At 43.2% G+C, this 22,434-nt stretch overlaps 2 protein-coding genes across 4 annotated transcripts in view; one reads left to right on the top strand and one right to left on the bottom strand.

Moving 5' to 3' along the window:
- The window catches only part of LRBA (LPS responsive beige-like anchor protein), a 401,187-nt gene that overhangs the window by 171,790 nt on the left and 206,963 nt on the right, over positions 1 to 22,434 (bottom strand). For all 3 annotated transcript variants that reach the window (XM_062602815.1, XM_062602814.1, XM_062602816.1), the window contains exons 38-40: positions 18,536 to 18,660; positions 10,835 to 10,981; positions 8,043 to 8,179 (exon numbers count right to left, since the gene is read on the bottom strand). In XM_062602815.1, coding sequence (XP_062458799.1) covers positions 8,043 to 8,179; positions 10,835 to 10,981; positions 18,536 to 18,660 — 409 coding nt within the window. The remainder of the gene's footprint in view (positions 1 to 8,042; positions 8,180 to 10,834; positions 10,982 to 18,535; positions 18,661 to 22,434) is intronic.
- Positions 2,972 to 4,258, top strand: MAB21L2 (mab-21 like 2). The gene has a single exon (XM_062602806.1). The coding sequence runs from the start codon at positions 3,031 to 3,033 to the stop codon at positions 4,108 to 4,110; it is 1,080 nt and encodes a 359-aa protein (XP_062458790.1). The 5' UTR covers positions 2,972 to 3,030; the 3' UTR covers positions 4,111 to 4,258.

Below are 22,434 nucleotides of genomic sequence, written 5' to 3'. Positions count from 1 at the left end.
CCTGAAAAGACGAACGCGCGTCCCCCCACCCTTGCCCGGGCCGCCTGATGGCTCCGGCATTTCCTCCACGCCCCGGCCACGGAAAACCCCCGCTCTCTGCTGGAGGCGAAACCCCGTAGAGCCTTTTCCCCGCCCGCCGCTGCTCGGCGGGTTCGTGGTCGTTCTGACCCCTCCGCTTAGCCCGACCGCGGGTAAGCGCCAGCTAGGCTGCGAGCGAGCTCCGGGAGCTCCGGCGGGGCGTGTGAGAGGGACCCCCAGCCCTCACTAACTCCTCCGCTTGCCGGAGGGCATCCGGAGACGAGGCGCAGGACCCTCTGAGTTCCACCCGACCAGCCGAACCCTCGGAGAGACCCTCCTCGCAGGCAAAGGGGGTCCCCAGGGCAGAGTCCGCAGACACTTACCGCGCCCCAGGGCGAACTGCCCCGCTGTAGCCCCGGGACGCCTACAGACCGTGAGAGCGGCTCAGCCCTCGGCGCAGCCTGCCCCCTCTTCCCTACCCCTCCGAGACTGCTCTCCTCCGAGCCTTCCTGCTCTGGGCTCGTCTCCTTTCCAACTGGGTCGGGACCGGCGGGGACACCTGACACCGCCGGTAGCCTGTGCCCCGCCGAGCATGGGGCACCCCGGCCGGCCGGGCAGGCGCGACAGCCCCCTCCCAGCCCCGGGGGCAGACCGCCCGGGGGGCACCGGGGAAAGCAGCGAGCCGACCCTCGCGGCGGGGAGAACGGGGCCTCAAGGGCGCCGGGCAGGTCCGTACTTACTTCTTCCAGCGCGCAGCGGTACGGCCGGCACAAGACATGTTTCTAATTTAAATGCATACGGAAAACAGACGGCGATATTTTCTTTATTAAAATCAGCCAGCTGCAGCGAGAAGAGGAAAGAACAAGAAACCGAGCCCCACCGCTGCGAGCTGGTTAAAGCCAGGCTCCGCAAGGAGGAGCGCAGCGCGCGTGAACGGCCCTGCCGGAATCCCACGGCCCTGGCCAGGCTGCAGGAACTCGCGGTGGGACTGCGCCGGGTCCGGCCGCGCCGCCTGCTCCGTGCCCCGCAACCCTGTGGGTCCTCGGCCCGCCCGTCGGTACCCACTGCGGGACTGCACGGCCCTCCCGCTGCAGGAAAACGCACCCCGGGCCCCAGAGCAGCAGCGGTGGACATCGCCCTTCTCTCCTGCAGGAGAGGCACTTGTGGTGTTTGTCAGCAGCTACTGCGGGGTGAGAGCAGAGCGAGCGAGCTGCTCTTTCCGAGCTGTCACAACTACGGTTTTACTTCCGAATTATTCAATATTCTTATTAATTCAAACTTGCATATGATATCGCTTCCTTTCGAATAACTCAATCCTGCACTTTAGGAGGACGAACAGAACTTTATGGCACCAGATTTATCTAAATTAACGTGACTACGGCCCTGACTGCGAGCAGTAAAACTAAGGTGTGCAATTCCGCTCCGGTGACGGTCTCACTTTTGCTGCCGCAGCCCGGTATTAGCGAAGTAAGATTGATGCCTGCGGCGAAGCACCGGCACGCCTTTCTCCCTCCCTTCCCCTCTCGCACCGGCACCGCCGCTGGGCCTCTCCGCAGCAAGCGACGGGAGCAGCCAGCTACCTCCGCCTGTGACGGCGAAGTTGCCGCTTTTTCCCACCCGTCGCAGGACGCTCGCAGCCCTGCGCGCGCGCACACACACAACACACACAACACACACACAACACACACACAACACACACACAACACACACACAACACACACACAACACACACACAACACACACACAACACACACACAACACACACACAACACACACACAACACACACACAACACACACACAACACCGGTCAGCGCCGGCACGAAGCGGGCAGGCAGGCGGACACCACGACCCCGCCGCCACCGGGGAAGGAAGCAGGAGTGAACGCGCGGGAGCGTGTGCGCGCCCCCGCCGCCCGCCGCGATTGGCCGCGGCGCTGACAGCTCGGCGGCGATTGTAGGAGGCGGGGCTCCGCCCCCCGGCCGGGCCCCGGCCCCATTCATAAACTACAGGGCCCGGCGGCCCTGCCGGAGAGAGAAGGGCACACGGCGAGGAGGAGAGGCGCGGAGAGTGAGAACCTCGGCGCGCACTTTCAGGGGTGGGGAGGGGGAGGAGGAGGAGGAGAAGCCATCCCGGGCGCAGCAGCTACGCCCTCCTCCCACTCAGGATAAAACACAGTCTGTGCAAAGAAAAACAAACCAATTCTATCTATATATATATATCTCAAAGCAACCTATATAGAGCTGCAGGACAGGAATGAGCGATCACAGACCAAGTGCACACGTCTGCGCGTAAAGATAGAGAAAGCCACAGAGCCGGGTTCAGACAACGCCTCCAGCAGGAAAAGGGAAATCAACAACACCCCCTGACAGTCTGAGCGAGCGGCAGCCAAACTCATGCACATCTCTGGCGGTACCACGGACTGAAAGAGAGAGAGGCAGGCAGGCAGACAGACAGATAGAGAGTTCACTCTTCCGCTCTGGGCATTGCTCGCATTCTTCTCCTCCTCTAGTATCGTGTACGGTTTTAAACTTCGCCGCCGACCGGCTTTGCTGCGGGGACCTTCTGCGAGTCCGGGGAAGTTTGTTCGGGTGTTGGTGTTTTTTTTTCTTTCCATGAACTACTGAAACAGTATTTTTGTCGCTGCCCGGGGGGGTGGGCGCCGGAGCGCAGAGACAGCGCAGACCTCCCTGCCCCCGCCGCCACTCGAAACTTGGCGCTCCGGGAGCTGCGGGGGCTGCCCGCTGCCCCGGCACTACTGCCAAGCCCGCGCCGTCCCGCTCTCTGCGGTTCGCATTTCTCTCATCGTCGCCGTCTTCGCTCCTTTGTGCTTCGTCGTCCGCCCCGGTTCCGTTAATTGCTCCCACCGGCGCGCCGCTGCCGCCTTCTTCCCGGAGGGGGTGGGGGTCTGCGATTTGGCCGGTGCCCTCCGCAAAGCTGCAGCCACCGCTAAAGCATTGGATCCCTCAACGTACTGCGAGAGCCCGGTGTACAGCCCGGACCTGTGCCCCAACATGATCGCCGCGCAGGCCAAGCTGGTCTACCAGCTCAACAAATACTACACGGAGCGGTGCCAGGCCCGCAAGGCGGCCATCGCCAAGACCATACGGGAGGTGTGCAAGGTCGTGTCGGACGTGTTGAAGGAGGTGGAAGTGCAGGAGCCGCGCTTCATCAGCTCTCTGAGCGAGATTGACGCCCGCTACGAGGGGCTAGAGGTGATCTCGCCCACCGAGTTCGAGGTGGTGCTCTACCTCAACCAGATGGGCGTCTTCAACTTCGTGGACGACGGCTCCCTGCCGGGCTGCGCCGTGCTGAAGCTGAGCGACGGTCGCAAGCGCAGCATGTCCCTCTGGGTGGAGTTCATCACCGCCTCGGGCTACCTGTCCGCCCGCAAGATCCGCTCCCGCTTCCAGACACTGGTGGCCCAGGCCGTGGACAAGTGCAGCTACCGGGACGTGGTGAAAATGATCGCGGACACCAGCGAGGTGAAGCTCCGCATCCGGGAGCGATACGTGGTGCAAATCACGCCCGCCTTCAAGTGCACCGGGATCTGGCCGCGAAGCGCGGCGCAGTGGCCCATGCCGCACATCCCCTGGCCCGGCCCCAACCGGGTGGCGGAGGTGAAGGCAGAGGGCTTCAACCTGCTCTCCAAGGAGTGCTACTCGCTGACGGGCAAGCAGAGCTCGGCCGAGAGCGATGCATGGGTGCTGCAGTTCGGCGAGGCCGAGAACCGGCTGCTGATGGGCGGCTGCCGGAACAAGTGCCTCTCGGTGCTGAAGACGCTGCGCGACCGGCATCTGGAGCTCCCCGGGCAGCCCCTCAACAACTACCACATGAAGACGCTGCTGCTGTACGAGTGCGAGAAGCACCCGCGGGAGACCGACTGGGACGAGGCGTGCCTGGGCGACCGGCTCAATGGCATCCTCCTGCAGCTCATCTCCTGCCTGCAGTGCCGGCGCTGCCCCCACTACTTCCTGCCCAACCTAGACCTCTTTCAGGGCAAACCCCACTCGGCCCTGGAAAGCGCTGCCAAACAGACCTGGAGGCTAGCCAGAGAAATCCTCACCAATCCCAAAAGCCTCGACAAGCTATAGGGTTCAAATCCCCGCCGGCAAAACTCGCCCTCCGCAAACAACGACGGCGCCTAAAAACTTTCTATTTAACTCAAACGACGACGGGAAAAGGCGACGAACGAAGAGCGCCCACCTGCAGCTCGGCCTTTAAGAACTCGCAGACGGGTTTCCCGGCGTAAATAAACTCTCGCCGCCTTGCACGGAAGAAGGGAAGAGCCTCCTCTCCCGCCCTCCCATGTGAATTTTTAAAAAGTCACAAAAAGAAGCAATCGGACTTTTGCAACTCCCAAACGAAACCCGAAAGGTACATTTTCCAATCCATGTATAGTCCTTTTCTTATGCTCTCTTGTTTGCCTGAATGTTGTCACCAAGTGAAAAATTATTTAACTATATGTACAAATCTCCCTTAAAAGAAAAAAAAAAAAAAAAGTTTTACTGATGTTAAATGTATTTCGGTGCCAAGGTCAGATTATGTGCCCCACAACTGACTTGTTGCAAATAGTAATAAAAATATTACTTTAACTTTAAGCTGACTTTTCGTGAATGGTTTTAAAATTCAGGCAAGTAGACTCTTCCTGAACCTCAGAATTAAAAATCTTTAAAAGAAGTAGAAACACCCGATGTAAAGGTAGTCTAAGCGCAACACCCAGCCAAAGCCTTAGCTTGGCATATTCTAAACTTCCCTCTAGTTTTTATTAAAACAATGAGTCTAAGAAAACAATAATCTTATCTATTCTGTAGTTTGGCATGTGACAACATCTGCTCTATTTCTATGACTTTGAGCTTCCCCTCTAAATCCCGAGAACATGTGGAGCGTCTCACAGCAGCTCCTCAGAACTGAGGCAAAATTAGAGCCTGCCATCTCCTACCCTCCGCTCGTTACCTTTGGGTTGTTTTTGTTTTGTTTTGTTTTTCTTAGAGTTTTCTTTAGTGTTTGGTTGTTTGGGTTTTTTTGGTTGGTTTTGTTTTTTTTTTCTCTCTCCTCCCACCTCCGCCCCCCCCTCCCCCCGCCCCACGGTAAACCTCAAGCGCTTGTATTTTGTTTTAAAAATCCATCGCTAATTTGCTTTCGCTTCCCAGAGTGAACGCGCTCTCTATCCATTTGACTTTGACAAGAAGGAAGTATAGATCTACCCAGAATAATTAATGCACTTTACAGCAATCGGTCGATTTTTTTTTAAACAAACATTTGTTTTCCCTAGATTTTTAAGTACAGCATAAAACCGCGTAGCCGGAGGATTACATAAACCGTAAGGGAAGCACCCGATCCCCCTAAGCCCCGAGTCTCCAGCCCCGTATTTCGTGCCGTAGCGATCTCGCTTTAGGTTTCCTCAGGATGCTTTAGAAATATTGGTAGGATATTTTTTTTTTTAACGGGAAGGGCATTTCTAAGCTTTGAAAAAGGCGGCACTACCCCTCGAGCCACCCGAAAGGCTTCAACGCCGGCTCGAACCATTTCGAGCAAGTTTCGTGTCCCTTCGGGGGGCGGGAAAGGAGGTAAAAATACAAGTTCTTGCCCGAGAGGGAGGACTACTTCCGTTTCTTTGGGGACGGAGCCGGAAAGAAATAGCCATTCAAATTGGAGTCGCTTTTGTCTTTAAGTTCAAAACGAAATTAACAAGTCCGATAGTAGCCTGGGAAGTGAACTTCCAGCTATGAAAGGCGCTGGGGACACCGTGCCCGGAACCCGGCACCCCGGGCATCTCCAGACACCCCGGCCGCTCCGCCGTGAGCCTCTCCAACTCGGGCGTTAAAACCCGGGGGTGCTCCACAAGTTTCTTACGGGGTCCTCAGAGAGCTTTCCCCAGTTCACTTGGCAGGAAGAAAGGGTTTAGCCCGTGGGGCCAGCCCCTCCTCTAGGGACCGGTCCCGAGCAAGAGCGCACGCCGATCTTATCGAGGCCGGTGCTATCTCTACGGCAGGTCTTTCTTCAGGAACTTGTCACAATGTTTTCTTTTCGGTACTTTATACAAATATACAAGGAACTTAAAATGTATCAAACAGATGAAGCCTCATTAATTAAACAGTCCTGCTGAGCTACAGAAGACCAGGATTTTTTTCTTTTCCAAGGGGTATTTCCTACAGCAGCTCTAGTCTGGTAGATAGTCTTGATAGTCACGGCTATCAAGGTACAGTAAGTTAAGCAGAGGGTGGGGCAGGGAGGCGTTAATGCTTGAAAGACAGCCGAGTTGCAAGCTTATTTGTTTCTTAAAATAAAAATACTTAATTTGATTTTTAGCCCCCTCTCCCCCGAGACATTACAAAAGGTATTTCTTCCCTCCTTTTATGACCTCCAGCTAACACAGCATCACAAATAGAATCTAAGAGGTGTAGCCTACATTTCATGTAACCAAATTCTCCTTCTGTAGGATCCCCCCCCCCCAAAAAAAAAAAAAGTATCTCCAACACAGAATTAAAGATAGAGTCAAACCAAACCAGAATTCCTACTCACAGTTAAAAAACAACAGCTACCAAATACTCAAAACCAGAAAATAAAGCAAGCTGAATATATGTTGCATGTTAGTGTCCCCCATAAAACATTAACGGGAAGGGTAAGAATCAGTAGCTGTACTCAAGCACCCTAAGTGCTAACCATGGAAAACAAAAATGCAGAGTAATGCAGATCTGTAAGACTTTTCTCATGCTAATGCAATACAAAGCAAAACCTTTTAGGTGGAAAATGCAATAAAGCAACATACCAAACTGTCTTAACATTTTATATTTATATCCTTTTTATCATTAGATGTTTTTAAAAAACTACTATGGAAGGAGTAAGCATATCAAGATTTTAAGAGCTATCTCATACTTGAAATGATTTCCACAATATTAAAAAAAAAACAACTTCAGAATCAAAAGTTAAATCTCGTTTATGGTACCACATAAAAATCACAATTCTAGTTAATTACATATATTAAATTCTAGTTCTAAGAATTTGAGAGCATTGTTTTCCAAACTAAATTTATTCCTTGATAGGATTTGATACTGCCAGCTTTCAGACCCACTGATGCCATTTTTAATACAGACAAGAGCAATTTACTCAGTAGGAACAAAGAACTGAACCGGCACTTGACACACAAGGTGTTCTCTAACAGACAAGCAGAAACCCACTACTACTTCCAGTGACTTTTTTCCCCCCTTCACAAAGAAATTACCTTGTTTACTATTAAGCAGATACTAAAAACCCAAGAGCCATCACTTCTTAAATTGGGATGCAAGAATAATTTACCGATCGTGTACTTTTGAAATGTTGCTGTAATACTGTAAATGCTACATATATAAATACTGAAATGCTGTCATAATCTAGAAAACATTCAAGTGCAAGCTTATTAAGCTAATCACACAATATACTGCCTTTGAAATAGGAATTTTACCAAAGGTTACTAATTTTAAGCAAAATATTAGTAATCAAGTAACTCAGAGCAAATAAAGTTTGTGGAAATTAGCAAGTCAGTTCAGGAACGTATTTTAAGAGGGCAATTATGCATTCTGCTTAGGCACAATAAATACTAACAGGCCCTGTAAAAGCTGTTATAGAATAATATGATATAGAAGCACTGAAGGCTTACAAGTATAGGAAGTTTAGCACTATGTTACATTGGCATTATATAAAAATAGGAAAGTAAACCACAGCATTTGGGCTAAAAGCTTCGTTGAACTTTCCACTATTCACACAGGCCTGTGATTCAAGATGTCTTTATTTAAGATGCCTCCCTGGAGCTTTATTTGCAGCAAGCCAATTAACATTCAAGTAGGGTCGAATTGTGGGAGGGGGAAAGAAAGGAGAAGGGAAGGAGGTGTCACCTATGTGAAGTTCAGTAACATCTGTGGTCAGTCCCAAACTTATTAAAGCTGGAACACTGCGGGCCAATAGGGATAAAGGAAGTTGAATGAAGAATTAAAGGTCTCAGTAATTTGTCATCATCTCTCAGAGCTCAGGGTCAATGATCTCTTACCTTTGGGTCGATTTTCTTAAAACTGGGATCTTCTTCATCCACCTCAAAGTAGAGCTCCGAAAGAGTGATGGAAAGAGTGCCTTTCACTACTGCTGAGGGGGCCACAAGCTGGGCTGGTGTGCTTAGGGCAACTGGACCTGCCAAAAAGTGAAAACACCAACAATATTCAAAACAGAAAACAGCCTGAGTGCAAATGACTTGCTTTTCAATCCTAGAACATTAAAATAAAGAAAGCAAAGAGCATAGCTCTTCCTTAGGAAGCAAACCTCTTTTTATCCCGGAAAAGAACATATGTAATAGATTTGCAGTGTCTCTGCACTGCCGAACACTGAAGCAGCTACAATTGCAAACCAATGCATACATTATACGTGCCAGAGCTGGCTTTAGCATGGCAGTATATAGTTTTTACTCAGACATCTTTTCTTTTCGAGAAACTTCCAGTGTTGCATATCTTCCGTTATACACAATAGACAGACTGCACATATGAACACTTAAAATCTTTACTGTCAGGTATGCTCTTTAGGTACTGGAGAGTCTCAATAGCTTTCCTCAGAGATGAACACAGCAGTCGAGGCTCAAAGTTGTCTAACTTAAGTGTTCCCTCATGGATGCTACGAATCTATTGTGAAGGTTACACGATGTTACAGAGCCTAAAGAAAACTGTTTTAAAGATGCTTTTGATTTCACATTAAATATTGTTCAAGGATTCCACACAATGTTAGTGTAGCTCAGGGACTGTGGGAGTAAACAGCTGGAGGGCTGGTTTCCAACTGAATGAATTTTTATTGGAATAATCACATCTCCGCAGGGTTTATCACAGGGACAAATCAGACTACTACTGAAAACAATAGGTTCAGCATAGATCTGACAATGCAGAACATATTATATAAAATAACACATCCAGAAAGAAAACAGGTAAGGTTTGTCATCCAGCTGATTAAGAGGTAAGGAAATTAAGTTACTTGGCTGCAGTATTATCTGACTTTTGTTAATCAGTGGAAAATATGAAAGTGACACAAACAATTTTGTTTTAATAAAGCATCTATAAATGAGGTACACACGCTCAGGTAATCAACGTGAGAATAACTGACAAAAAGTTCAGATGAATTGTCATTTCCATCGATTGTTAGGAGGGTGATGGTCCTTAATCTCACATCAATCTCAATGTGTGCCACTAGGACAAAAGAAGAGATGCTCTGCTGAGATCAGAGCAGCTTTGCCCTCTATTCCCAGCGTACAAATACATTGTGTTTGCAGATGGGCATGCGATAGCTGTGGAACTGCCATGATTTCCCAAAGCTCACCCCTACAAATGGATGAAATAAGCAGCTATGTGTTCTTTTGCTGTCTCCCTTTGCCCTCTGTACATTAGCATGTAATCCAGAGGAGAAATAACATTTTTTCAATCACTCGCAGACATTCAATTACAGGGCTAGCAGACAGCTGCAGAAGCTGGGGCAGCCCAGGTCCTGCAGAAGAACCCTGACAATTTCCACTTCATTTCTAACCCACACCACTTTATTAGCGAGGATTACTTCTTAATCCTATTGCCATTGTTGAGATTATATAATTAAACTCCCCTTTCACCTCTATTACAGTATGAATGTATTACTCGAGCCAATGAATGAATAATAGAAGAGAAGGAAACACATAGGAGGCTGTTGAGAAGGAAGCTCGTGGTGGAAACGGGAAAAAAATATTCGCATACAGAAAATGCCATTGTATTTTTCTCTCATGACTTGATTTTATTTCACTCTTCCTAGGCAGGTTTTATTTTTACATTATGCTGTATTTTTTACTCTGCTTAAAAATAAATAAATAAATAGAATAAAAAGAGTGGAATGCAGTTCAGGGATAAGCAAACTGCCAATGAATAATTGCTTCCAGTAATTTCACTGAATTATCATATTTAAGATACACATCAACATAAGATTACACTGCTAGCTTCTCAGGGAACCGTAATTATCCAAGAAATGACATTTTTCTTTAAAGTAAATGTACATGGATACCAGCTGAGAAAGCAGAACACCGCAGAGAAGTTTGCATTTTCTCTGTAAGCCCCACGATCCTTAAATAACAATGGAAATGGCTTGTAACTCCCCAGCCCTGAACTGAGACAGTTACTCTGGGTTTACATTTTGAACTGTACAGAATGGACTTGCTCCACTCAGACTGCAACATCAGCAAAGGCTGCATGCAACTGAGTGAAATTAATGAAATTTAGAGATGTGAAATAATAGCATTTCTTCAGAAGAAGAAAGAAGTGAAGTCTAGTAAGGCTGTGATCTGTGGAGAGGGGACTTCAAGGAGGGAGTGACAAGGGGTTTGAAACCCAGGGTTTAAACCCACTAAGTGTATAGATTCTTTAACCAAGTAAATAACCAAGATATACAATTTTACAGACTCAGGAATAAAATTAAAGCTCTCCAAAGCCTTTCATTACAGAACACTTGCCTAACTGTCTGCTAGATCTAATGATTTGAGGAGAGTAATGAGGTCAAAAACAAAGCAAGGAAGCTCTTTTCAAGGTAGAGTTACTTTGTCTAAAGAAGGTTTCTTAGAAAACAGCTACTGTGAAAGCAAGAAGATATGAAACCCAGAGAAAGCAAATGTACAACTCTCCTTAAATACACCCTCAGCACCTGAGGTGCACAGAAAATTATCTTAATGACCCAGTTACAGTAAGGAACAATTTATCGGTGTGCATCCCAAACCACGAATCACTGGGGAGCAGGGGAGAGCAGAACTTAAATAGTAAAAAGCTGAGGAGAAAATTAGATAGTTGAAGTTACCCGTTAAGTTCTCCACTTCTCTTTCCTCCATGAATGACATGATATCATCGTCGCCTTCCAAGAGGACCTCACTCTCTGAGTTCTGATTTCCTAAAACTTGACTTTTGATGGACTGTTTTCCTTTAACAAGTATCTCCTCATCAGGAGCTGAAACGAAAGAGAGACACATTGCTGTCTGACAGGTCTCAGAGGAAACAGTAAAAAAAGTGACTATCTTTCAGGAAGAAAACTGTTTAGGACTAGCTGTGGGGAGTACCTGTCTTAATCCTCAAATGTTAGGACACATCTAGTTTTAATCCTATTAAGCCTGCTCAAAATTATCCAGAGCTCTGCAGCGTTTAACTCCAAGTGCTAATGACAGAGGGAGAAAGAATAGAACAGACTCTCTTCCCCTGCAACCTCCCTCCCTTCGGAGGCTGAGCTCTCCTGCTGGAAGCCGGTCCCGTTTGCCTGCCCTGTTAACCTGACTCAGACCCAGGCTTCAGCGACCACGGCCGCCACCAAACCGAGCACGCCCCAGGGCGACAACGCGGGGCACGCCCCGGCGGCGGCCGGACCGGGCCCGGCGGGAGCCGCGCTCGTCCCCGCCGCTCCCTGCGGGACGGCACCGGGGGCAGCGCAACAGGCCGGCGGCGGCGGCGCAGCTGCGGACACGGGGAGGGAGGGGCCCGGCCGGCACGGCGGCACAGGTGAGGTACGCTGCGCTCGGACACGGCGGGCACGGGCTTCCGCTGCGCAGGGCAGCGGGAGTGCCCCGGGAGCGGGAAGGTGGGACACCGCACCGGTGGAGCTGCGGCCCCGCTCCCGGGGCACTCCCGTTAGCGACGCGGTCAGCCAGGAACGATACGCGGGTTTAGTGAGGAGAAAAACGTGGGCCAGAAACAGAAAAAGGGGAAAATAATGAAATCTCAGCCACACTGTCACGGTTGTAGGCAGAGAAAAGCGTGCACCTGCGTGCACCAAAAGGCACAACGGCATGGTGCCCGGTCCTCGCAAGGGACACCTCTGTGCCCATCTGAATTTTCGGGATGGAAGAGAAGGAAACAAAAAGCTCGCTTAACCCAGAGCGCGGGTGTCACGGTAACGGGGCAGCGGAAGGTGCCGCAGCCGTGCCAGAGCGCTGCTCACACACACACACCCTGACAGCGGAGGCCAGCGCTGGGTAAGGGAGTGGCCGGTACCACCAGGAGTGTTCCCCGGGTCGGCCCGGCACTGTTAGGTAGAAGTCTGTCTTATTTAAATCACTAGCTCAAAGCAGCGTCAGAAAAGGAGAGGGGAAAAAAAAAAAAAAAAGAAAAAAAAAAGAAAAAAGGAAAGGAAAAGAAAAGGAGAGAGAAAGGGAAAGGAAAGAAAAAAATAAAGACAGGAAAAAAAGGGGGGGGGGAGAAAAAAGGAAGGGGATAAAGAAAATGGTAGGGGAAAACAAAGAAGGGGGAAAGAAAAAGGAAGGGAGGAAAGGAAAAAGAAGGGGGAAAGAAAAAGGAAGGGGGGGAGGGAAAACGAAGGGGGAAAAAAGGGAAAAGGAAAGAAGAAAAAAAAAATGCAATTGCTCACTGTATATGTAAGTTGCCACTTGCTGCAGTAAAAGCCAAAACCCAGCAGTGTACGTGTTGTTTTGGGTTATTCTAAGTCAAATAAAAATACTACTTCTTAAAAAACACATTGAGAATGCCCATGGCACAGACGTTATTTGAAAAACATTCACCAAACACATCAGGACCAACTAACTTCAACACATTGCTCACTGCTTCCCCTGATTGCTGCCATACTCGATTTGAAGTTCCACCAGCCTACTTTAAAAATATGTTAATCTGCAAACATTTACAGAAGGCAGCAACTCCCCAGTGGCAATATATAAAGTTTGAAATTTTTAAGTAAATGTATGCACATAAATTGCAAATAATAAACTTTTCAATTAAGTGAATACTAAAAAAGAAACACGAACAAAGAAACTGCTACCAAACCACCAAACACCCTGGGTCTGGTTTAGGCCTTGAGCTTACAAAAAAACCCAACAACAAAAGCACCCACCCCATCCAAAATAAAGGCAAACAAAAAACCACAAAGAAAATGAAATTTAACTTGCTATACAAAATAATACGTAATTTCTGCACAATCCTTTCTCCCCAACCCATAACTGCTACTTGTAAGTAAGCCTTTTAAAAAGAAATTACTGTAAAGCTTTAACTGCATTGCACAAACACAAATTTTACTTTCTTCTAAAATGTGCTCGTGTAAATAATAACTCAGATTCTGGAGTCGTTCAATGTGAGCTGAAAACCTTCTTGTCATGGAAAATATGCAGCTGATATTTAGAAAGGTTTTCCTGTAATTAACTCCCCCTTGAGGATTTTAAGTTAGCAGCAGTAAAATTACCAACAGTATACTAATACACACCACATGCACTGCTACTCAGCGGCCTACCAGCACTCTCTTGAAGATCAAAAAAAGTAAAACAGAACAAAACCATCCCAGGGATAAAGTCAAAGATAATAAATGGTTTTCTTTTTTTTTTTTTAAATACGGGGAAACTATATTTGTGGTATCAAAACCCCCATCGGCACTGTACATACCTGCCATTTTTGCCTCTTCTACTACAATCTATTTGTGTTATACCACAGATGCTATTTCAAGCTAGCCTTCTACCTATTCTCATTTAAGACTGAATTGAGAGCCAGGATCAAAGCTTAGTATTTTTATAATTAGCCCAACTTGTCCAAAATACTAATATGTCCTTCAGTCTTTGTTCTCATCTACCAGTAAGAAATAATAAAATCAGTACAGCAGCTTCCTAGCCAAAGATGTCTGGTTAAGAAAAATACATCTTTGTCACCTATTCAGGTTTTCTTTCACTAATTAATGATATCATGCTGCTTCAAAAACACACATCTTTTGTTTGTAACTGCCTTTTTCAATAAAAGATTTTAGACCATAGTTTAGTTCATAAGTTAGGTTAGTCTACATTTCTAAATTTTTATTATCTCTTTGTGTGTGATATTACCCATCCACATTTCCAGAAATGCATGAATCGTGTGTATACACACAGGCACAGGAAGACACAGAGCCTGTCTACACATCTGCAGATAGTAGCTACTGGAAGGCAATAAGACATCACGCTCTGAACCAGAAACTGCTTTTTCTGTACTGACTCAAATAAAGTGCTACACCTGCAACACACACACGCTCACATGAACGTGTGTATAGAACTGAGTGTATTCCACATCGATTCACCTATTTTCTGCGGATAAATGCACTTACATAGGTAGACCATGGTCTAGTTTTCTTTCTATATTTACTGATTATACATATGACAGAGCATGGCATCTTGTGACATATTCGGTGCCCACATATGCACACAGGTGTATTACACTGGATCTCAGTCCTAAACCCCTTTCTGCCAAGCCTGCCTATTCCTGGCATGATCAGAGCTTATGGCTCCAGTCCTGCAGAACTAAACATACATTCACATACACCTTTTCAAGAGTGAGACCTCAAGGCATGGTCTCTGTGTTACACAAGATATAGCAGCCTCCCACAGAGTATTCATCTAGCACAGAAATTTCACTGTTGTAACTCATTAGTGTAATTACATGCAATCCTTCACAAAATTGCTCTGTAAGACACAGTTTCTTCAAGTAGCTTTTTGTAAACGGATCTCTGCATCTGCAGAGTCTTCTTTATTCCAGTTAAATCTCTGAAACACTTGGGAGTAAATATAATAATTTAGCTTATTTTGCTGAATGTAAGCTTAAGGCAGATTATTTTAAACGGTCTACAACTTTAACTTACATGTGAAATACAATTCTTAAAAGCCATCTGAAAAACTGAAGTATTGGAAAGCACAATTCAGAACATACTAATTTGCATGTGTATATATATATTTTAATGCCTGGTAAGTGATTCAGGAAAGGTAATTCAGGGAAAAGATGTGCCCCTTATTATTGTTTCTTTTTTTTTATTTAGAAAAAGAAAAAAAAGGATTCCCTGAAGCCTCTCTCTGGTCTTGGAATGGAAAAAACAACCACTTTCACCTCAGGATTTTAAAATAGTATTTTTAAGGCTTCTTTTTTGTCCCTTAAGTCAAGGCACAGAAAACTGACCAGTTGACTGCAATACTGCAGGTGATCCACTGCTAGTGGCTTGCAGTCACAAAGCTCTAAACTCTGCCTCTTGCCTTGATGGTGACACTACAGGCTGTTTAAGTCCCCCTCACCCCAAGTTTTGCACAAATATCAATAAAAACAACAAATCACTTCCTAAAAAGCTTGATAAGGGTATTTTCTAGCAGCTAAAGATTCTGTCACAAAATATTGTTTTGGGGGTCAATCTAAAAATGCCAACAGGTTTAAAGTACTCTTTTATTTTTGCACTTTCACACCTATATAAGTATTTTGGTTTAATTTCTCAAGAACGGATAAAAGGGCAAACAGAGAAGAGTTAACTCTTTCTATCCCAAACATTTGCTACCAAACTACCTTCACCTTTCTTTCTTTCCCCCACAATACACTGCTAGACTGACTTTTATAAATAGCCATTTTGGAAGGATTCCCCCCTTCTTGCCCCCCCTTTGAAAAATTACCTAAAGCCTTTTTTTTCCCCAAGCAAGTTAATGTGAACTTGGGAATGGCAATTAAATTGTCAGAATTAAAAAATTTGTTTTTAACTAGAAGGTAGCCAGAAGTATAGTCATGGGGCTGGTATTGATTGTCTGAACAGAGAACATTAGTCTTCAGGTATTTATTCTGCCACCTCTGCACCAGAGGTTCTCCTTCAAATCAAATCAATCCGTGGAAAAGATTGGTTCTTGCTACTAAGACATATACCTAGGCTGCAACAGAGCTGGTTGTTGTTGTTGTTGTTCTCTCTAGATTTTACTGAACAACATCTAGGCTTCCACTTGTTTCTGAATAATTTTCAGAGTTGCAAATTGTGTTTTTTCCTAGGTTGTGAGCTGTCCGGGGTGGAGAATACATCTGGTTTTATTTGAAAGAAAACAAGCAGTTTATAACGTGCATCTACTAATGAAAAGTGTACTAAAATCTATGCTTTCAAGTCTGGTTACTGCAACAGTCCTTTTCCATTATATATGCATTATTTATCACTGTCTTCCATTTGGCAAAATCCCTTATGCCCAATTTCAGGTTTTGGTTTTGGTCTTGTTTGTTTTGAGAAAAGCTTAAATAGGCAGTAGGGAACCTTTTATTAATTATTTAAAAATGCTTTTGCTTCAGAGATATGTAAAGTTATTTGAAATAGAATAATTCATGCTAAATTATTGATAAGAAATCATAAAATACCAGGGCAAACATTCTCCAAACTCTAAGGAGATATCCTTAGAATTTAGAATCTACATCACGAAAGAAGGGCCTGGAAGTCTGGTTCCAAAAATCTGAAAATAATTGTATTTTATGACCTGAAATTGGTTAACATTAAAAGTCTACAAACACAATTCATAAATAGATGGCGTGACTGCTCCAACTGACCTTTCTGACAACTGTAACTTGTGAGATGTAAAAACAAAAACACCACACCAAAAAACCCAACTCCCCAAAAAAACAATACAAACCCTCACAACCTTTGTATTCCTATACATTATATATAGTTTCCAGTTGAATTTGAATTTGTACTTTGGTCATCTGTTTTATGCTTTGCCAGTGGAAGGTCCTGGAGCAAAACAATTGCATACATATGCACACTGAGTCAGGCAGATAGCAATTATCTACATTTTCAGAAATCACATTAAATAATGACTTATGGTAAACTAGAATATTCACTGGATAAAGAAACAAGACTGGAAGCAGACAACAAAGGCAGAATGCCATTAAATTCAGAATAAAACAACCCCAAGAAATTAAGTGTAATAAAAGCCTGTTAAGGATGTCAAATTCTGAACAGAAAGGCAGACAGAAAACAACTAGCTCTATTTAAATTACCAGGATTAGCTACCAGCTATGCCTATTACCTACCTATAAACTAGGGCTACTTTTACTCACTATTCTTTTGTATTGACAAAAATGGTGCTCATTTTATGATAAACTGAGTATGAGACATAGCCTCTGAAATGTTGCATGGATTAATGAAAATATCACATTAGTATGAAAGATGAGTAAGTGTGTGCTTACTTACAGAAGATTTAGTTACACAAATATAAATAGGAGCTGTAAATATTTTGCAATAAATAGATACTTTTCAGTATTTTGATAAACAGCATAAAGCTTAAATACAAAAATATGAGTAGAATATATAAAACTGTGATGACACCTATTCAACTTGAAGTACACATAATATTAAAGGGGGGCAGTTGTTTATCCATGGAGTATTAAACAGAAGGAAACCTTGTGCCCTTAAAGTCCACGGCACAGAAACAACACACAATTTTAAGAACAACAAGCCCCAAAGCAAAAAAATGGGCTAATTAATTCTACATCTTGTTCCTCTTTCTATAGTCAAAGATGTAGGGCTCTCCAAACATTGCTTTCAGATCACTTTATTGACTATTCTCTGTACGGCCATTTATTTTAGAGGACTGATGTCACATTTGGCATTATATCAGCTGACATATTGTAGACATTTTCTCCCAGAAATGGCTCTTTAAGGCTGAGTGCAAGAGGTTAAGATGCCTGACGGAAACTAACTTTATGACAGTGATGTTCTTCTATATTCATACAACAGTCTTAATAACTTTAAATTAGCATTAAGTTTATGCCACCACATATATGTATGTGTATGCAGTAAATCACAGGCTAAAAAAAGACTTAAATTTAAATTATTCTCCTCGATGACATGTACCTTCAAGGTGAAGGGTACTCAGTTTTAATTATAAGCAAATTATTTTTAAATACAAGAAAGATTTTTCTTCCTTATCAATGTATCTTCATTAGGTCACAAAGCCAGACAGTTCTAGACTAAACCCCAAAGTTCATTTGCTTTGGCTGTTTTTTTGCTTATCTTTTTGGTTTATTACAGAATTCTCAAACTGATTATTGTATTAGTTTTATAAATACATTTCTCCAGAACAGACATAGCAGCATGTAGTTGAGTGATCCCTGATAATAAAATGGGGGGAAAAAAAGGATAAAAAATGCAATCACCTTTTTTAAAATCACCAGGTAGAAATCCTCATTACCATTTGCTGCTTGAGCAATACTTCATGCTTCAGCATTTCTTGCTATTTCTTATATATCAAATTCTTGCAAAAAAACTTGAGGACTTGAATAAAAGTGTGAATACCGTTCAGCTTCAGAAGTGTTATTTTTCTGTTAATGTATCTGTAACGATCCACAGATATGTGCTAAGGCTAACTGAAAAAACTGCTGTGGATTTCTGAAGAGGAAAGATTGTTTTCTGAAGTTGCTAAGTATAAATTGGTAATTTACTACAAGAAAGCTTGTCCATGATTAATGGCAAAATTGCATCTGCTTTTCTTCTGCTTAGCAAGAACTATATTTGTAATTATTGCATGCAAAGTATGCACAATGTGCCAGCTCAACTAAGATGTAATGAAGAGGCTTATCAAATACCAGCATTGCTTACATGAAGTAATGGTCAGTTTATCTTTGTATTGAACGTGCCTGCAATGCAATGACAAAAGCCTTTGGTGTTTGGGACAATTTTCTAGCATCTTATAGGAATGAAGGTCTGGTCTTTACTGCCACATACTGTAACCTGCTGCTATTGGCAAGAAGCAGATTTTACACTGACCATGTTCTCCGGCTGCTTTTAGTGTCGCTTCAGGATGTGTCGATCCAAGGGGGTTACGCACAAATCGTCGCCGGCGCCGCAAGTCATCTTCCCAGTAGTCAAGGCGCCAGAACTCACGAGGACGACTACAATGAAACAGAGGAGCCACATATGTTAGCAATTATCAAACAGCATGGTAGCGCTGAATTTCTGCATAAAGCTCTCCTTGTTTGCGCTGCTTTTGCCTTTTTTCTTTTTAACCTCCCCCCTTTCTGCAATCTTTTACTTAGGTATGTCCTTGAAAATAACAATATCACCTTCCAGTCTAAGGAACTCCTTTCCCTTTTTTCTTGGAAGGTGAAATGAGCACTAAATACATCATTTTGAAATGAATTGCTGACAGTGTGATCAGTTTCCCCACACTCTAGTGGCATGTGCTCCGATTTCAGCCTCATTTCAGCCTCAGCAGGGCACCTTTCTCAGTGACTGCATTTATAAACCAGAATAGGGAAAAGGCTATTATAAATATGGTATAGCATTACCTATATTAATCAAAGTCTGTCCCCCTTCATTTTTCTTCCTAATTTGTGCCTTTTTGCACAAGGTCAGTAAATCATGCCATGAATTCTTGGTCCAGAAAGTGTTAACTTTAATGAATACCTCAGTTACATGGTTATGTATGTGATAATAAAATATTACTCTGTTTAGATGTGCAGGAATTTAATTAAAATAATCTCTTAAAATATTCATTACATTTAGCCCCTGAGGCTTAGAACAACACAAGAAAATGCATTTCTTTTCCATTTACTGTTTTTAAATAAACCATTCCAGGAGAGTGAAACAGCAATCTATTTTCAAGCAAATCAGATTGGATTTCTGGTTTATGTAGTTGTGTTTTTACATTTAATTAAAAACTACATGTTATGATGTGTAATAATTGCTATATTGAAGGCATACTTCTAAAAAATTACCCCTAGAAAAGGTTATATCAAATTCATTATTTTCCATTGTACTCTCCAAATATACGTAGATCTTTGTAATATGGTCATATATAAGTGCCACTTACTATCTTGTTAGATGATCATGAATGAATGCCATTGTAAAACAGTATTTTAGCCTAGAGAATGTACCAGAAAAGGACAATTTCAGGTATAGTAAATAAACAAACAGAAAATGCCTGAAGCACAGAATAGCTATAATAGCCTGAAAACCTGTATGCCCAAATTAAAAAAAAAACAAAACACTTATTTTGTTTGTTAACATAGGAAGTATTAAAACAGTAGATGAAAATGCATATATATATATATTCCATTTCTGGTCCAGGAGCTAATAGAAAGTATACCTGTCAACACCGACAAATGAATAGGAATGACTAATTTACAGATCATGATGTTAAAAATACTTGGTATCTACATTCTTAGTTTTGAGGTTTAAAGACAGAAATGCATTTTACTTAAGGTAAATCAAGGTTTCAAACACACATGGTAACAAAAGCCAGAATTATTAACATAGCCCTACTCCCCAACACCATTTGTAGAGATAAAAAATTGTGACTGAAAATCATTTTATGAAAATGGAGAGTGTCTTTGCATCTACCTTCATTAAAATTCTATGCCTTTTGCTAACACCAAAGAAAAGGCAGTGCTATTCTTCATCTTCCTCATTTCTTACTTTCAGAAAAATACTGAAGTATTGAAATCAAATGCCCCAGTATCTTATTTCACACTTTGTCTGTGCTGCAATAATGCTAAAATTCAAATGCTTTGATTATAAAATCCAATGATTTTGGAATACTTAACCAAAGAAAAATTATAAAAACACAGGAAGATACGGGTTTATTCAAAAGTCTATTAATAACTTAAAATTTTCCATTAGTGATTATAGAAAAAAGGCAGAACACAGCTGGCTATGTGCATGCCTTTGATAGTCTTACAGCATGGATAGGCACTTCATCATTCTGCCTTCCTACATTTATCTGTTAAAATTATTATCAAATATCAGCCAGGATGCAGTCGTGAATCACAGACTGCTCCTCGTCTTCAGGGGAATGATACAATGAGGGTCTATTCATCAGTATGGCAATCGGCACAAGTAATTAGTTCCCTAGACTGAGATCTCCTACAAAGCTTATTTCAGTCCACAACACAAACATATGACAATGGAAAGCTAATGGAAGCTGCTAAAATTTGTTAACCTCTTCTGCCATCAATCCTTCTGGTAGTCTACTGTGCTACAGTATTATGCAAAGATGGTAAATTATTAATTTGTCATTCATCTATCTTTCTAGAGTTTTGATAGAATTAAGTGATGCCATTCTTCTGGGTAACAATTACAATTATACTGCATTACAAAACTATGCTAAAATTATTAGAAAAATAGGTAACAATGATCAGGCATGAAGTATTATCCTGAAACATAATATATCTTTAGTCCCCTACTTTTATTTTCAGTTTGGCATACAAAATTTGCATAGGATTCCACCTCTTTCACCATTGTGCTGATTATTCACAAACAACAAAAACTAGACTGTGTAATTAGGTATTTATAACTACTAGAAACCACTGTATTATGAGGTTAAAAACCCCCTATTCTCTACACATAGAAAAGTATGTAGCAAAAACCTACACAGCCAAAAATAAACACCAATGCTGTCCAATTCTTACAACTGAGCCGTTTTTGAGAGCAGCTACTGGGACAAATGCATACTAGTACCAATATAAACCTAAACATATATATATATATATATATATATATATATATATATATAAATATATACTCTAGAACAAGCAGCTTACTAGTAGGATCAATGAACTACTGCAGTCCCATGCCCTAAAGGCAATGCTGCAGCATGCAGACTTTACCTCTACAGCCAGCAGGAGACAGACATAAATATCGCTCTGATTCGGGCAGAACTGACCACTGGCAGACTGAAGAACCATGAAGTAAAGGGGCTAAGAAAGCAGATGCAGAGCATCAACTACAGGGAGAATTTGACAACAGAAGTTTCTGGCCTTACAATAAAGGCTGCCATATGGACTAGAGGTGCTATATGGACTGGATCAATGAACATAAGTACTTAATTAGCATAAGTGCAACAGCAACATTTCTCAGGGGATTGGGGATTTATGAATTATAAATCATATGATTTGCATGGATTTGCCAGGGCTCCCTCTAACATGATACATACTAATTAGCTCCTTAGTAACAATATTGATTTAATAGAAACAACGCTTTGATATTACATGTTTTACTCCAATAGCATAACCATTATTTTATTTTTCAAACAGTTCCCCAAACTACCAGGCTACATACTCAGAACTGAGATAAAGCCTTCCTTTCAATTCCTATGTAACTAACTAGATTGTTACAGTTGTACAGAGATGAGACAAAATACAGAATGACCAATCTAACATGTATTCTCAGGACTTTGAGAGCATTATGCAAAAGAAAATGTCACTGTGGTCAGTGGGAAAAAAGTTTAAATGTTCACATAACTTCGTTCCAAGACCAAGAAACCTATTTTTCCTAACAGTTTCAAAGATTAACACAACTGGAAACAAAACATAGTGACAGGTGTGCTACTTTTATTACGGTGTTATAGCAAAGGAATTTTAGGCGTGGGAATTACCTATTGGTCCTCATACCCCTATAGGAGATTTAAATTGAATCTAAGCAGTACAACCAGACAATGACAAGAGGACTGAAGAATTATTTCTTGTAATGCTTTATCCATTGTGTATTTCAAGACAGTCAGCTAACTCTATGACCACAGAAAAGAAACAGTGAGAACAACAGCATGGCTAGGAAAATGTAAATCTACAAAAGCAATAGCCTCAGAGGTCTTAAGGATGCACTTGGGCCACCAGTTAATTGAGAATGGATTTTAGCACACCACAGAAGCACCCATTCAGACCCTTAGA

Source organism: Pezoporus occidentalis, unplaced genomic scaffold (genome assembly GCF_034315485.1).
Source record: "Pezoporus occidentalis ecotype Australia unplaced genomic scaffold, CSIRO_AGI_Poc_V1 ctg79, whole genome shotgun sequence".
Taxonomy (NCBI): Eukaryota; Metazoa; Chordata; class Aves; order Psittaciformes; family Psittacidae; genus Pezoporus; species Pezoporus occidentalis.
This window is presented reverse-complemented; position numbering and strand designations above follow the sequence as displayed.